We start from the raw sequence: 16332 nt of genomic DNA, 5'->3' as shown, positions 1-16332 counted from the left end.
AGGAAACACTCCCATTTACCATTGCAACAAAAAGAATAAAACACCTAGGAATAAACCTGCCTAAGCTGAGAAAAGATCTGTATGCAGAAAACTATAATACACTGATGAAAGAAATTAAAGATGATACAAACAGATTGAGAGATATACCATGTTCTTGATTGGAAGAATCAACATTGTGAAAATGACTACAGTACCCAAAGTAATCCACAGATTCAATGCAGTCCCTATCAAACTACCACTGGTATTTTTCACAGAACTAGAACAAAAAATTTCACAATTTTTATGGAAACACAAAAGACTGCGAATAGCCAAAGCAATCTTGAGAAAGAAAAATGGAGCTGGAGGAATCAGGCTCCCTGACTTCAGAGTATACTACAAATCTACAGTAATCAAGACAGTATGGTACTGGCACAAAAACAGAAATATAGATCAATGGAACAGATAGAAAGCCCAGAAATAAACCCACGCATATGGTCACCTTATCTTTGATAAAGGAGCCAAGAATATACAATGGAGAAAAGACAGCCTCTTCACTAAGTGGTGCTGGGAAAACTGGACAGTTACATGTAAAAGAATGAAATTAGAACACTCCCTAACTACATAGACAAAAATAAACTCAAAATGGATTAAAGACCTAAATGTAAGGCCAGACACTATCAGACTCTTAGAGGAAAACATAGGCAGAACACTCTATGACATAAATCACAGCAAGATCCTTTTTGACCCACCTCCTAGAGAAATGGAAATAAAAACAAAAATAAACAAATGGGACCTAATGAAACTTAAAAGCTTTTGCACAGCAAAGGAAACCATAAATAAGACGAAAAGACAACCCTCAGAATGGGAGAAAATATTTGCAAATGAAGCAACTGACAAAGGATTAATCTCCAAGATTTACAAGCAGCTCATGCAGCTCAATATCAAAAAAGCAAACAACCCAATCCAAAAATGGGCAGGAAACCTAAACAGACATTTCTCCAAAGAAGATATACAGATTGCCAACAAACAGATGTAAGGATGCTCAACATCACTAATCATTAGAGAAATGCAAATCAAAACTACAATCAGGTATCACCTCATACCAGTCAGAGGGCCATCAACAAAAAATCTACAAACAGTAAATGCTGGAGAGGGTGTGGAGAAAAGGGAATCCTGTTGCACTGTTGGTGAGAATGTAAATTGATACAGCCACTATGGAGAACAATATGGAGGTTCCTTAAAAAACTAAAATTAGAACTACCATACTGGGCTTCCCTGGTGGCGCACTGGTTGAGAATCTGTCTGCTAATGCAGGGGACACGGGTTCGAGCCCTGGTCTGGGAAGATCCCACATGCCACGGAGCAGCTGGGCCCGTGAGCCACAACTACTGAGCCTGCGCGTCTGGAGCCTGTGCCCCGCAACGGGAGGGGCCGCGATAGTGAAAGGCCCATGCACTGCGATGAAGAGCGGTCCCCATGCCGCGATGAAGAGTGGCCCCCACTTGCCGCAACTAGAGAAAGCCCTCGCACGAACCGAAGACCCAACACAGCCAAAAATAAATAAATAAATAAATAAAGTAGCTATAAAAAAAAAAATGCTTTAAAAAAAAAAAAAAAAACTACCATACTACCCAGCAATCCCACTACTGGGCATATACCCTGATAAAACCATAATTCAAAAAGAGTCATGTACCCAAATGTTCATTGCAGCTTTATTTACAATAGCCAGGACATGGAAGCAACCTAAGTGTCCATCATCGGATGAATGGATAAAGAAGATGTGGCACATATATACAATGGAATATTACTCAGCCATAAAAAGAAACGAAATTGAGTAATTTGTAGTGAGGTGGATGGACCTAGAATCTGTCATACAGAGTGAAGTAAGTCAGAAAGAGAAAAACAAATACAGTATGCTAACACATATATATGGAATCTAAAAAAAAAAAAATGGTTATGAAGAACCTAGGGGCAGGACGGGATAAAAGACACAGACCTACTAGAGAATGGACTTGAGGACACGGGGAGGGGGAAGGGTAAGTTGGACAAAGTGAGAGAGTGGCATGGAGATATATATACTACCAAATGTAAAATCGATAGCTAGTGGGAAGGAGCCGCATAGCACAGGGAGATCAGCTCGGTGCTTTGTGACCACCTAGAGGGGGGAGATAGGGAGGGTGGGAGGGACGGAGACGCTAGAGGGAAGAGATATGGTGATATATGTATATGTATAGCTGATTCACTTTGTTATAAAGCAGAAACTAACACACCATTGTAAAGCAACTATACTCCAATAAAGATGTTAAAAAAAAAATGTAGTGGCAAATTCAATCTGTCGGTAAGTTAGTTTGAGATACATGTGAAAAATTAGTTGATACAATCTTATCTATTATCTCCATACCAGACCTTTCCCATTCTCTCAATATATTTTTATTAAACTCTACTCTGTGTACAGTGATATCTTAGTTGATATAATCAACATAATTTATAAGAATTAAGTATTAGGTAATACTGAAAACAAGGTTCTGAACAATTGGTTAGGCTCAGGTGCCTAATTTTTTGGTTTTATAGTTGATTTGGTATATTTACTGACATTAAAAATGAAGAACATGTTGATTATGTGTGACATCCTTCACTATTCTCAGGTAATTATTTGACATTATGAGTGAATAATACCTTGTGATAGCACAGTATTAGTATCTTGGACAAAACTACTTTGAGTGCTTTAAATTCAATATTTTATATAAGATATTGAGATAAATAATCTTGCTGAGTATTTCTTTGCTTATAATAACATAAGCCACTTGCACATTTTCTAATGATTCCTATATTCTCACGTCAGGCGCTATGGATGAAATTTAATGAGTGTTTCTAAACACTTTTTAAAAGTGGTATCATATATTTTAATTACCCTCCTCCTATCCCATCAATCTTTGACCCTCTTCTCTTATTAATACAGATATATATTTGTTTATGATCTCTCTCATCCATTAGAATGTACACTCCAAGGAAGTAGAGATTTTATCTCTCATGTTCACTATTTTATCCCCAGGGTTTTTAGACTAGGCTATGGCAAGAGGGAAAATCTAATGCTTAATTAAAACTTGCTGAGTGAATAAATGATCAAATGTAAGCCCAGGTTTTATGTCCCTCATCGGTGCCTCTTCCAGGGACTGATTATATTTTGAGACCTCTTTTCCCAGTGACTTACAAACTTTTTGATCAGGCTTGATGGAAATACCTTTTACATCCCTGTGCTTGTGTGTATTTGAAACAAAATAGTCATGAAACAATCTGATAATTAAAAGCTATTGTATTTCATTCTATTTATATTTATTTAAAAAATAATGCTGCAGCAGAGGATTTTTAGAGCAGTAAAAGTACTCTGTATGATACCACAATGATGAATATGGTATGAATATTGGCAGATATGCAATATTTAACGGCAAATACGCCATTTTATATTTGTTGAAACCCACAGAATGTGCAACACCAAGAGTGAGCTGTAATGTAATCTTTATGTGTACCATATGTAACCAAGAGTGTACCATAAATGCAGGTTCATCAGTCGTAACAAATGTACCACTCTGGTGGGGGATTTGATAATGGGGAAGACCATGCATATGTGGGGGCAGAGGGCACATGGGAAATCTCTGGACCTTCCTCTCAATTTTGCAGTGAACCTAAAACTGCTCTAAAAAAATAGTCAGTTAAAAAAAAATAATGCTGGTCTTGTAATTTATTTCACAATGCACAAACATGCAGTTTGTAACACTGTTTTAGACAAAAATGCCAAGAGGTAAACCACATTAATTTTTGAGTATGTAGAAAGAACACATGTATTAGTCAGCCTTGGATGGTGTAATCTCAAGTCTAAATTTTCCTGAATTTCCTAGGCTTCTCAGGGCTTCCAGCTCTCTCTATATATCATATACAGAGATATTCTCATACCCCAGACTTTCAGGAGCTGAAAGGCCTAAAAGAGACTGGAAAATGTCTCTTCCTTGAGTAGCTGAGAAATTATGTAAATCTGGAGTTGGATTCAGCTACAAACAAAGCAAAATACTAAAGTTATTTCATATAATTCTCACCACAACCATACAAACTAAAGAATGACTACTCACCTTTTTTAAGTAAAGAAACTGAGGCTCAAAAGGTCAAATGACTTAAGGTGACAAGGCTAGTGAGCAGCAGAGTCTTGATTCGCTCCTGTTCCATATATAGTCCCCTACCCCTGGGAGACAGAGGCATGATCTAGAAGTTCTTGGAATCCAGAGGCAGTTCCTCTGGACCTCCGAGCTTCCAGACACTCAGAGTAGGGAGGCCCAAAGTCCTGGATGTTCCCTGCCTCTTTTTGTGGACCACGAATACAACACAATCCCCCCTCAACTTCTTCAACTTTCCTGTCTGTCCTGGCTCAACCCCACCCAACTTCTAGCCCCTTCTACTTTTCAGGGGGTGGGGGTGGGACATATACCAACACCCTTGAGGATTTACTGTACACTTGGTCACATGCACCCCTCATACCTAGGGCCCTGTGAGATAGGAAGGACAGGCTGTGTTTCTCCCTGAAAAATTAACCTTGACTTGGCCAAGGTCACACCTACTGGAGCTCAAAGGAAGCTCAGAAACAAGCTCATTTACTATTGAGCTCTTCCACTTTTTCACTTAGTAAAATCTTGACTGAGTAGAATCTGATCTTGATTATTGTAAACGACAAACTTCCAACTCCAGCCCTCCTCCCCAAACCCCACCATCACCCAAGCAGGAGCCATGTCTTATGGGTGGAGGAGCCCATCACCTCTGGAGAAGTTTGGGGATTCTACCCTCTCCCACTTCCTCCCGGCCACCCTGTTCCTTGTTCCCCGCTGTCCCTCTTGTCTAACCTCTAGGGTTAAGCCCAGAGTGGTGGGAAGAGTTGCGTCCTACGGTCACACTGGGCGCGCTCAGTGGCAGAGCGGGCTTCAGCCGGACCCAGGCAGCCTTGTGCGCGCGCCGCGGCTGGGAGCCCGAGTGCGCGCAGCTCAGGGGCCGCCGCCGCCGCCGCTGGGGCCGAGGACGCGGCTTCTCTGCTCGCCCGCCCGGGACGCCGCGCCACCCGCCCCCTGCAGCCTGTGTTGCAGCTGCCGGCCACCGGAGGGGGCGAACAAACGTCAACCTGTTGTTTGTCCCGTCACCATTTATCAACTCTCAGCACCACAAGGAAGTGCGGCCGCCACCCGCGCGCGGAAAGTTCAGCATGCAGGAAGTTTGGGGAGAGCTCGGCGACTAGCACGGCGGGGCGGCCCGGGCTAGCGCAGGGCGAGCGTGGGGGCCAGAGCGCGGCGTGGTCCTGGGAGCCTGTCCCGGCTTTTTCTTGGAGCGACGCTGTCCCTAGGTCGCTGATCCCAATGCACCGGCTCATCCTTGTCTACACGCTAGTCTGCTCAAACTTTTGCAGCTACCGGGACACTTCTGCAACTCCGCAGAGCGCATCCATCAAAGCTTTGCGCAACGCCAACCTCAGGCGAGATGGTAAGAGACTCAGATTTTATTTTTTTTAATTAAGTAATCACATTTTTTGTTGTCATCATTGTTGTCCCACACCCCTTTTCAGTCTTTCATATGAACCTTGGTTGTGTGTATGGGTGGGTGGGGGGGGGAGGGGGAAGAGGGGTCGGGTCCTTTCTCCAGTCCCGAGAGAGCCCCTTCTTCGGGAATGGACAGAGGGGTGTGGGGCGCGTGCCTGAGGGGATCGGATAGGTCAGGTGGCTCATCTCCCTGACCCTAGAGAAGTCATTTTGGTGTCCAACAGTCAACTGATGCTAGGATCCCAGAGTTGAAGAAAGTTGCAGGCTGCGCCGCAACACGGTCAGGCTCTTAACCTTTTGGACTGGAAACACGGATAGATGGGGCATTTGTGATAGGTGGAGGGACTCAAGAGTGGCTTTCTCTGGGTGATTTATTTTTATTTTTCTTAAGTGTGGGGAAAGGGAATGATTCATTTCAGAGGAAATGATAGCTGGAACAGAGTGACAACTTATTTATGTATTATTTATGTTGAGGAGACTGCGGTGTGCAGTATGTTGCCCTTTTCATCCCCAGAATGATTTTTCCAGTGGAGTTCAGCGTGGCTCAGAAACTCAGAGTCTGGGAGAAAAAATGCCTTTTGGAGTTTTATCTGTATCCCAGGGGGACCTGGCTTCTGCTATTAGTTGTCTTGCATAGAATTCTTTCCAACTGTTTGCAAGAAGCAAAGCTCTTTAAACAGCTCTCCTAAGCAAGGTCCCAAGCAGGCTTGTTTGTTTTCCTTTACTATGGAGGACACCTGGGTCATTGGATCCCAGCGATTTTAATTGCGTTTATTGACTTTCTGGGCCTCCACCAAGGTCTGATTTATTCCTGAATTCTCAAGTACAGCTGATGTTGCCAATAATTTGCAGCTGTTTCCGCCATCTACCTGAACTGACCCATAGGTTTTTGTGTTTGTTTTGTTTCCCTTCATCAAAAATATCTTTCTTTCCTTCTGCTTGCTTAAAGTTCTAACAGATCTCCTAAGGAGATCACCAAGCTATTCTTAATGGCTTCACTCTTGGAGCTGGCAACATTTGACCTCTGGTAATTACATATTAGCCTTCTTATTTTCTTATCAGTTTCTCTCTTGGTATGTCCTTAATTTGGACATCACTGAAAGGCTTCTGTGCTTTGAAACAAACAAACAAAAACTTTATTATATTTTCTGGTGGCAAGTATGCTGTGTGTTTCAGTGTGCTAAAGTCATCTGAAGTGGAGGGGGTACAGGGAAGGCACAGAGTAATCTCCAGGCAGAAGGTCACCCTGTATTTATAGAATTACCTTATCACAGTATTTTGTGTAAAATATGCTAGCAGTGCATTTTTGATAACTCTTCATCTTAGTGTAAGCACAAAATTATCTTATTAATTTTAAAAAAAAGGTTTAGGCTCAAGACTAAACTTTCATAGCTTTGTTTCACTCATTAATGTTTCCACCAGGGACAATCTTCTACTCATTGAGTTTTTAGATTTGTTAATGTTTGCACTTAATGTGCCCTTTCAGCTACATAGAGTAAAAGGCCATTTATAATTTGTATGACTTCATAGTGGTAATTTTGTAATCCTTAGCTTCCCAAGTATGAGTTACAAGAAATCAAGGACAGAAAATCAAAAGTATGTAACCATTGCCCATTAACCCAAGATTCTGACTAAAACCAAGTCACGCAGCTCATATCTCTGTTTTTTGGAAAAGAATAATCTCATTTTACTTTTTGCTGTTAAAACTCTGTACATCTATCTAGTCTATACGAGAAGTGCTAATGCTTTATTTTAGTAAAATTTGAAAACTACCCTGGATTTATTTCTTCATATTTTAGCTAGAGCTGTTTTGCAGTTACAGCACACATACACACACACACTTTGATTAGTTCAGATTGCTCAGTACTTAACTCAGTGTCAATCTCATTTATAAACAAGGCTAGGAAAGGGGGAAAGGTAGTTGGATTAAAAGAAAGTTGTTGTATACAGAGTAAAAATAATTAACACTCATAATGAAATTTTAGTTGGGGGAATTTTCAAAAGGCAGCTTATTCTTGTTATAGAGAGACATTCTCTAAAAATGGTAATATTGCCCCAAAGGAAAGCAGTTGGATCTCAGGAGGTGAAAAAGAGTCTTAGAAATTACAATGGTTTGTGGTCCTCCAAAGAGTCAGTACATATAAACAGATATACAGTACATGTGTAGTATTAGCAATTCATAGGGAGCAGATGTGATTAGAAAAAAAAGAATGTCTAAAAAGGCTTCTTAACCAGGGGAGTGATGATATGAAGAAAAGGTTGAGAAACATTGTTGTAGAGTTTTGGTGAGAGAGTAAGAATAAAGGGTCTTTGAAAAAGTTTAGACATCCACTGGGAAATTTTAATGGCAACAATTGAGCTGATGAAAGAAAGTAATAACTTATTAAATTAAACCCTTTTTCTGATTCCAGACATTTTAAACTTGCTCTCTCAAAGTTCCTAATGGCTCAATAAAGGGGACAATACTCTTGATCTGATTAAGACAGGGTATAAGTTTGCGGAGGACATAAACAGAGAATACAATAAGGGGAAGATAGAAGATAAAAGTTTCCAAACATTAATTTAGGGTCCTTAGAAGACCTGGCCCTCAGATTACAAATTGTAGGAAATCTAACAAAAGATTAGATATGGCCCTTACTAGGGGTTTCGAAACCATTATCTAATGACGGAACTGTCTTTACACTTGAGGGCCATCGTTTTGTCTCTGCTGACCCTGTTAGCTGCTGCCTAATGTTGGGGTTAAGAAAGGAAGAATGATGACAGGAATCCCCTGTTCTTGGCATGAGGTATGTTGGATCCTATCCAGCCTGATACAAAATCTTGATTTTTGGTCTCCCAGTACCTAATAGCTCCAGGTAACTGAAGTAGTTAAGAAATGAATTGGAGATAGAGTGTGAAGGTTGGTAAATGATAGCCTCCTTCTACCCAGTGTAGGAGGCTGCTCTGTTGCAGTCTCCTGGCCTTTCAGAACTCTTCATCACATTATGTTCTCGTTCTAAAAGGGATGTCTGTAGAGCCCTTGCCAGCACTTGCAGAATGACAAAAGGTGACCCAAGGAAGAGGGTGGTTGAATTTGGTCCCTGTCTCCAGGAGGAAACTAATAGGTTCTATAGCCAAGAAGAATTAAAATATAACAGTTTGCAGTGCTTAATTGAGTATTTATGCTTCCTTATATCATATTTGTTATTCTTTCTCAAACTGATTTACTTTTGAAACCCATTCCTGATCCAACTCTTAGCACAGAGAAAATCTTCCTTTAGCAATAGCATCTACATATTTTTATTTTAGTGCCTGTGCAGTTGGTGCTTTTGTTATAATAACTGGCCACAACTGGTATTTCTCAGAGTGTGAATCAAGAAGTGTGAAGGTAGCAATTAACTGACAGTATTGCTTACTTATTTTTAAATCTAACTAGATAGAACTTCCTGCTTATGGGGTTAAGATTACAGATGCACTCTTCATTTTCTTGACCCTTTTTTGCTTTCAGAAAGTACAGGTGTTGGTGGTAAATTATTCTGAATATAGTTCTGTTTTGTTGTTTAGTATGCCAGGACTTGAATTGTCTATTGTCTATTATCATTATCTTGTGATTGGCCTGAAGTTTTAGTAATTGTGGTCTGAGATTCTTTTTTAAGTGGTCCAGCTTATTTCTTAAATAACATCAGTTTCTATTGTCCTCATTGATGACAGCACACTGACTTTGGTGCAAAGATCAGAGCTTAAAGGAAAGGCAAAAATAAAACAGAGGGTAATTTAAACAAATTAGTTTTAAAGTGTCTGAAAGCTAAGAATCACATTAGTGTCTAAACCTGAGGTTCTTCTGTATTTATATTTTTCTGTTCAACTCTAAGTGTATTAAGGCTACAGAGAGTAATGGAGGTTACATATTTTAAATGCAACATGGCTTTGACTTGCCACCATAGGTTATATTACTTAATAGAAGTTCTTTTAAAGAGGTGAGTTTAGCCAGATATCTCCACAGTGTATAGTGGAAGATGCCATAAGGTTGTGAGTTATACTAATAACCATTGTGTGTTCATTGAATGACAGTGATTTTTGAATACAGAATTTTTCCCTTTCAGCAAATGAAAGCAAACCTTTATTGTTTATTAAAGTGCTAACAATGGAGCAATGTCAAACAATGGAGCAATGTCCCCAGAGTCACTTACATGGGACTCCTGAGCATATGTGGTCTCAGAGAATCCTGTCATTCTGAGAGTCTGGAGGATATAGACATTTATGTCTCTGTCCTTGAGAGCTGAGTCATGATGCAAATCATCTTCCTTCTGGAACTTACTCTTGAACTTTCTTTGCTGAAATGATATTAGTGTAAAAAGGCATTAGCTGAACATTTTAATAAAATTCTTCCTGTATTAAAATAAGAGCCTAGTTCAAAATTTCTAAATTTAAAGTGCCCAGTGCCTGGATATCACTGAGGTCCCCTCACCCTGGAAGCCCCTCTGCAGCGCAGCATGCCAGATATTGGATTTTATTAACTGGATCTGAGGTCTCATTAGGGTAATGTAAATCACAGAGGTAACCTGGTTAGTGTTTGACAACATTTTAAGTTATTTCAAAGTTTTACATTTCAGAATTTATGCAATTTTGAAAGGGACTTTTTTATATAACTTTTACGTGAAGGACAGTTTCAGCAAAAAGCTACAGGGGGATGATATACAGTAGCAAAAGGAAAGAATCCAAGACAAATGCTGCAGCAAAAATGTTCTGACTCCCCATATAGTATTTTAGGACCAAATGTAAGTCCTAAATAAAGGAATAAGCCCGTGAGACACTAAAGTGCAAAAGTGCACAGACAGGAAGAAATATTTTCTTCCAAGAATTTTTTTTTCAGAATAAGAATGAAGCATGCCTTGTTTCTTACAAGCATTGATGATGAATATAGTAATATATCTTTGCTCTTCACCCTGATATGCTGACATTCATTTATTAGCTTTAATTTTAATAGATTAATACTGTGTTTTTTGTGATTTGTGCTGTGTGCAGACAGGGAGGTCATAGCACATGAGCTGTCCTTCATTATGAAGAGTGATCTTTTCCCAAGTTTGGGGTTTTTTACTTGAGCACTTTTTGTAGAGTGTTTATAAAGACAGACAGTTTTGGGTGCAGTGCTTTGCCTATAAATATGAGCCAAACGTGATTTGAAACCTTGTATGTTAGGACTCTTGACTTTTGAAATTTGAAATCTAGCATGCCTTCTTTGGACTGAGGGAGCTCAGTGACAGTTCTTGAGTGTGGGCTCTGAGAATGGGTTGAATATGCTGTGTTAGTTTTGAACAAGTCATTTCAGATCCGATGTGAGAAGCTGCTGCTGAGCTCTGCATTTTGCTGAAACATTTAATAAGCTCTATAGCAAGAGCCTACTTTTTCAGAATTTCACTATTCAGCAGCTTCAACTATGTAAAATGCAACCAAATGAACTAATATATGTGCAACAGATCCACTTAAAGGCTAAATCAGTGTCAACGTGTATAAATGAGGTCATAAAGTTCCTGTGGTAGACACTTATATACCCTTTTCCTTTACTTTCCATGTAGTTCTATCTCACTTGCATATGTGCTTTCCCTGTCCACAGCACAGCAAGAGCATGGTGTTAGAATAGAGAACAGGACTGGTTCGATATATTCACACTATTAGCATTGAGAAGTGACAGCTAATAGTTTTCCTGCTTCCTCTTACTTTTTTCAGGCTTCAAAAAGCATTCATAAGACCTGAGCAAGCACAACTGACTTAGGCTTCTTATTGAATCAGGTGAGAATAGTTCCAGCTTGCAATGGACTGAATATTTATTTGTGCCCCCCCAAAATTTGTATGTCAAAATCCCAACCCCCAGTGTGATGATCTTAGGAAGTAGAGCCCTTGGAAGTTGATTAGAATCATGAGAACAGGGCCCTCATGAATAAGATTAGCGCCCTCATAAAATAGACCACAGAGGTATCCTCACCTCTTCCACCACATGAGGAGACAGCAAAAAAAACATGGAATCTGCTGGACTTCCCAGCCTCTCAGACTCTAAGAAATACATATCTGTAGTTTTAAGCCACTCAATCTGTAGAATTTTGTTATAGCAGCCCCAATGGTCTCTAACCTCTTTCTGTATGTCACCGGGGAAGTACTATATTACAGCCCAGTAAAACTGATGATTTGAGAGTATGTTCTTGAGTCATAAAGGAAAGTTTAGATTGTATGTTTAATAGGTTTACCAGGATCATAAACTGGAAGTGGTATTAGCTTATGTATATATGGATTTCAACCAGAAAATTGACAATGCTTACTATGACAACCTTGTGGAAAAGAAAAATTATAGTCTGGATAATCATGGACTGTTATTATCATTCTTTTAGTGATAACTAATCGATTTGTGTTAGCCATGAGGGAGGTGAACAGGAATTTTTATCTGCATTTTGGATTAGACCCTATTGGGTTCAGGATTCTGAATAACTTGAATGAAGACACAGAAAACACATTTACTTGCATACTTTATCTGGAAAAAATAGTTAACAGGTTGAATTAGATAGAGTTTGGCTGATTTTTTCTGTAAAGGGCCAGATAGTAAATATTTTAGGCTTTCCTAAAGTCATGAGGTCTCTGTTGCAACTATTCAACTCTGCCATTATAACATGAGAGCAGCCATAGGAATTCCATAAATGAATCTGTATGGCTGTGTTCCAATAAAACTTTATTTACAAAAACAGGCAGTGGGCCTGCAGGCTGTAGTTTGCTGACTGCTGAATTAGAGAATCTACATGCTCTTAGGTTGAAATGATGGGCTGATCCTATCAGAACGAAATTCAACCGGGATAAATGCAAAATCTAGCTCTTTGGTTAGAAAATAAAAACAACTGCATAATTACAGAATGGAATAACTTGAATTAACTTCAGTTTATGCTATGCTAGATAGAGAGATAGAATGATAGATAGATAGATAGAGATATGTCTATATCTTTATCTTCTAACTGGTTTAGTTGAACACAGCTTATGCTTCAACAAATGATGTAGCTGCTAAACAACAACAACAGTGTAAAACTGGTATTAGTGTTAATACTATGTCGGGATCAGGGAGGCAGCAGTGCTCTTATAAATTAGACTCTGTTAAGTCGTGCATGAGGGTGTTGTGCTCTTGGTCTCTCTCCTGTGCAGGATTCCGCCTCTTTCTGACTCCTTCAAACCCATGCCCTAAACCCACAGAGTTTACTACTCTCCTGTATTTAAACTTTCCCTTCTTATTGTCTCCATCCTGTTAGCCCACACATATGTTTAAGTGTCTTTGCATTCTCCCACAATATATATAATTTGTTTTAATGTTTTTCTTCATTTTATCACCATATAAACTTCTTCAGTCTCACCATGCCTTACTGTCTCTACTTCTTGTTTCCCTTACCCATTGCAGTTTGAAGTCATCCCTACCACTCTGGGTGAGGTCACTGTGATCTGTAGCCTCCTTTGTGATCATTCTTGAAATGATCTCTTCCTTTGGTTTGACACTACCCTTCCTTTGCCTTAACTATTCCTAAATGTAAGTTTGAAATGGTAATAGAAATAAAGCCAGAATTAACACAGTACTTATTTTAGGTTCTTTGGAGAAACAAGATTAGAAAAGGCTTAAAAAGTGTATCTTATGTTTTGTTCTGTCCCTGTAACCATTATGAATAGTGAAAGAAGTGGGAAAAATCTTAGAATGTAATTGGGATCTTGTTAATATAAAAAGAAACTACGGGGCTTCCCTGGTGGCGCAGTGGTTGGGAGTCTGCCTGCTAATGCGGGGGACGTGGGTTCGAGCCCTGGTCTGGGAGGATCCCACATGCCGCGGAGCGGCTAGGCCCGTGAGCCACAGCTACTGAGCCTGCGCGTCTGGAGCCCGTGCTCCGCAACAAGAGAGGCCGCGACAGTGAGAGGCCCGCGCACCGCGATGAAGAGTGGACCCCGCTCGCTGGAACTGGAGAAAGCCCTCGCACAGAAACGAAGACCCAACACACCCAAAAATAAATATATTAATTAATTAAAAGGAAAGGCGGGGGGAAACTGATAAATGAAGATTAGTGTTACTATACGTATACAAATACATATTAAAAAAAAAAAAAAAAAAAAAAAGAAACTACGTTTAAAGTTAAAAAATAATGTCATATTATAACCTATCAAGCTCTACAATTGAAGCATTTTGGAAGTAGATATGTACATATACATATATATAAACTTATAATATTTAAAAAACAGAATACTTATACTATAGAAATATGACATTGAGTAACCACATAGAAATTTTCCCTTATATCATTGAGTGCTCTTTTACTTATTTATTTTTTTGTCTCCTTGGCTGAGTCTTCATCTTCCTGTCTGCCCTTAAGGCTCTGGCCTTAGCCTTATCTTCTCACTTTTCCTCACTGTTAGTCTCAAGAGGATCTTAGTTTTTTCCAAAGTGTCAATTGCTACTTATATGTGAATGATGTATAAATCTATTTTTACTGCTTCTGCTGTTTATTGAGCTTTTGATCTGTCTTTTTATTTCACTTCTTGAGGTCTGCAGTGGGTGATCCCACTGGCACTTAAAGGAAATGCTCCAATTCAGTAGGCCTCAGGGTGAAATTATCAGTTTTTTAAAATATTGGGTTATTCATCCAATGGTGAATTCCTTAGCAGTATTAATCCTTTTGTTGTTTTTCTTCCAGACACATCATAATTGTTTTTGAATGAACTATTGAGTGAATGTGCTGACCAGGTATCACATTTTATACAGGAATTGCACCACCCTATGTAGCCTTTTCTGACTCCTAATCCTCCCTAGGTAGAATTGGCTACTCCTTTGTTTTCCCAATGTTTCCATGGTACTTATTTATTTACAAATCTGCCATCTGCTGATGTGAGCATACTTGTTATATTTAATGAAGCTGTGCACCTCATTGTCTGTTTCATTGCCTGGCACGTACGACTTCTCCTCAGTAAGGTTTGAAGCGTCAGTAAATCAACCAATCACTGTCTTCTGTTTATGACTGATATTTGGGCCACATGAGCCCTATCAGACTGTAAATGAATGGGAGCAAGGATGTTTAAACTCTGAATCTAGGGTGACTGTAAGGTTTCTGTTAATTGTTTGGATGGCTGTTTGTATTATTGAACAGGATAAGGATTAGAAGAGGAAGAACAGATGAGGGAAGGTCATGAAGATAGAAAATTAATTTGTGGATACTTTAAGCTTTAGGAGCTTGTACAATATCCATGTGGATGAAATCTAGAGGAAGGAGGTAATAGAGAAGCACTCATTTGCATGAAATGCATGCAAAGTGAACATGAAGTAATCAACTATGTACTATCATGTTTTTAAAGTAAGTGGTTGAAGTGAGAAAGTGGCATGGACATATATACACTACCAAATGTAAAATAGATAGCTAGTGGGAAGCAGCCACATAGCACAGGGAGATCAGCTCGGTGCTTTGTGACCACCTAGAGGGGTGGGATAAGGAGGGTGGGAGGGAGAGGCAAGAGGGAGGAGATATGAGGATATATGTATACGTATAGCTGATTCACTTTGTTATAAAGCAGAAACAAACACACCATTGTAAAGCAATTACACTCCAATAAGGATGTTAAAAAAAAAAAGGATGTGGAGAAAAGGGAACCCTTGTACACTGTTGGTGGGAATGTAAATTGGTGCAGCCACTATGGAGAACAGTATGGAGGATGCTCAAAAAACTAAAATTAGAACTACCATATGACTCAGCAATTCCACTCCTGGGTTTATAGCTGAAAAAAACACCAACACTAATTCAAAAAGATACATGCACCCCATTGTTCATAGCAGCATTATTTATAATTGCAAAGATGTGGCAACAACCTAAGTGTCTATCAACACATAAATGGATAAAGAAGATGTGGTGTATATGTACAGTGGAATAGTACTCAGCCATAGGAATGAACGAAATTTTGCCATTTGCAGCAACATGGATGGACCGGGAGGGCATTAGGCTAAGTGAAATTAAGTCAGACAGAGAAAGATAAATACTGTATGATACCACTTGTATGTGGAATCTAAAAAATACAACAAACTAGTGAATATAACAAAAAAGAAGCAGACTCACAGATATAGAGAACAAACTAATGGTTATCAGGGAAAGAGGGAGAGGCAATATAGGGGTGGGGGAGTGGGAGGTACAAACTATTGGGTGTAAGATAGGCTGAAGGATGTATTGCACAATATGGGGAATATAGCCAATATTTTGTAATAACTATAAATAGAAAGTAACCTTCAAAAATTGCATAAAAAATTAAAAATTAAAAATAGTCAAAAAAAATAATAAAGTGGTATTCATGATTGTGGGTGTATAATACTAATAGCTGATGTTCCTAGAGTTCTTATAACATGACAAAGTGCTTTCATAGCCATTATAGACAGTGGCTTGGTGTGAAGAATTGGTCATTTCCAAACGACTTTGTTGAAAATTTCAAGATCACATATACTTTTAGACTGCTGCCTTAGGCATAAGCATGACACTTCGGGGTTAATTTTGGACTAATATCAATGAAATGTGGAGAATTTTCAACTGTTTCTCCCCCACGCAAGCCACCCCACCCCCGGCCAAAAATACCTCACACATACTCTGACTAGAATCAATCCTTTTTGGTATACCTTCCTTTCCAGAATTAGTATTTGAGTACTTTTACGTGAAGTTCCCACTACTTAATAAAAGTTCAAAAGAAAGAAAAAGAAATAAATTAAGGATCATGAAACAAGTCTTAAGGTTCAGTCAGGATGATTGACTGTGGAAAGCTA

The 16332-nt window shown here is 39.2% G+C and overlaps 1 protein-coding gene across 2 annotated transcripts in view; it reads left to right on the top strand.

Moving 5' to 3' along the window:
* The first annotated feature begins 4977 nt into the window (after positions 1-4977).
* PDGFD (platelet derived growth factor D) overlaps positions 4978-16332 on the top strand; it is a 227585-nt gene continuing 216230 nt past the window's right edge. Inside the window, exon 1 of one of the 2 annotated variants that reach the window (XM_057553773.1) lies at positions 4978-5493. In XM_057553773.1, coding sequence (XP_057409756.1) covers positions 5370-5493 — 124 coding nt within the window. In that variant the 5' untranslated portion in view covers positions 4978-5369. The remainder of the gene's footprint in view (positions 5494-16332) is intronic. The other variant, XM_057553772.1, reaches the window with a different exon arrangement.

This window comes from Balaenoptera acutorostrata, chromosome 9 (assembly GCF_949987535.1).
Source record: "Balaenoptera acutorostrata chromosome 9, mBalAcu1.1, whole genome shotgun sequence".
NCBI classification, from domain to species: domain Eukaryota; kingdom Metazoa; phylum Chordata; class Mammalia; order Artiodactyla; family Balaenopteridae; genus Balaenoptera; species Balaenoptera acutorostrata.
This window is presented reverse-complemented; position numbering and strand designations above follow the sequence as displayed.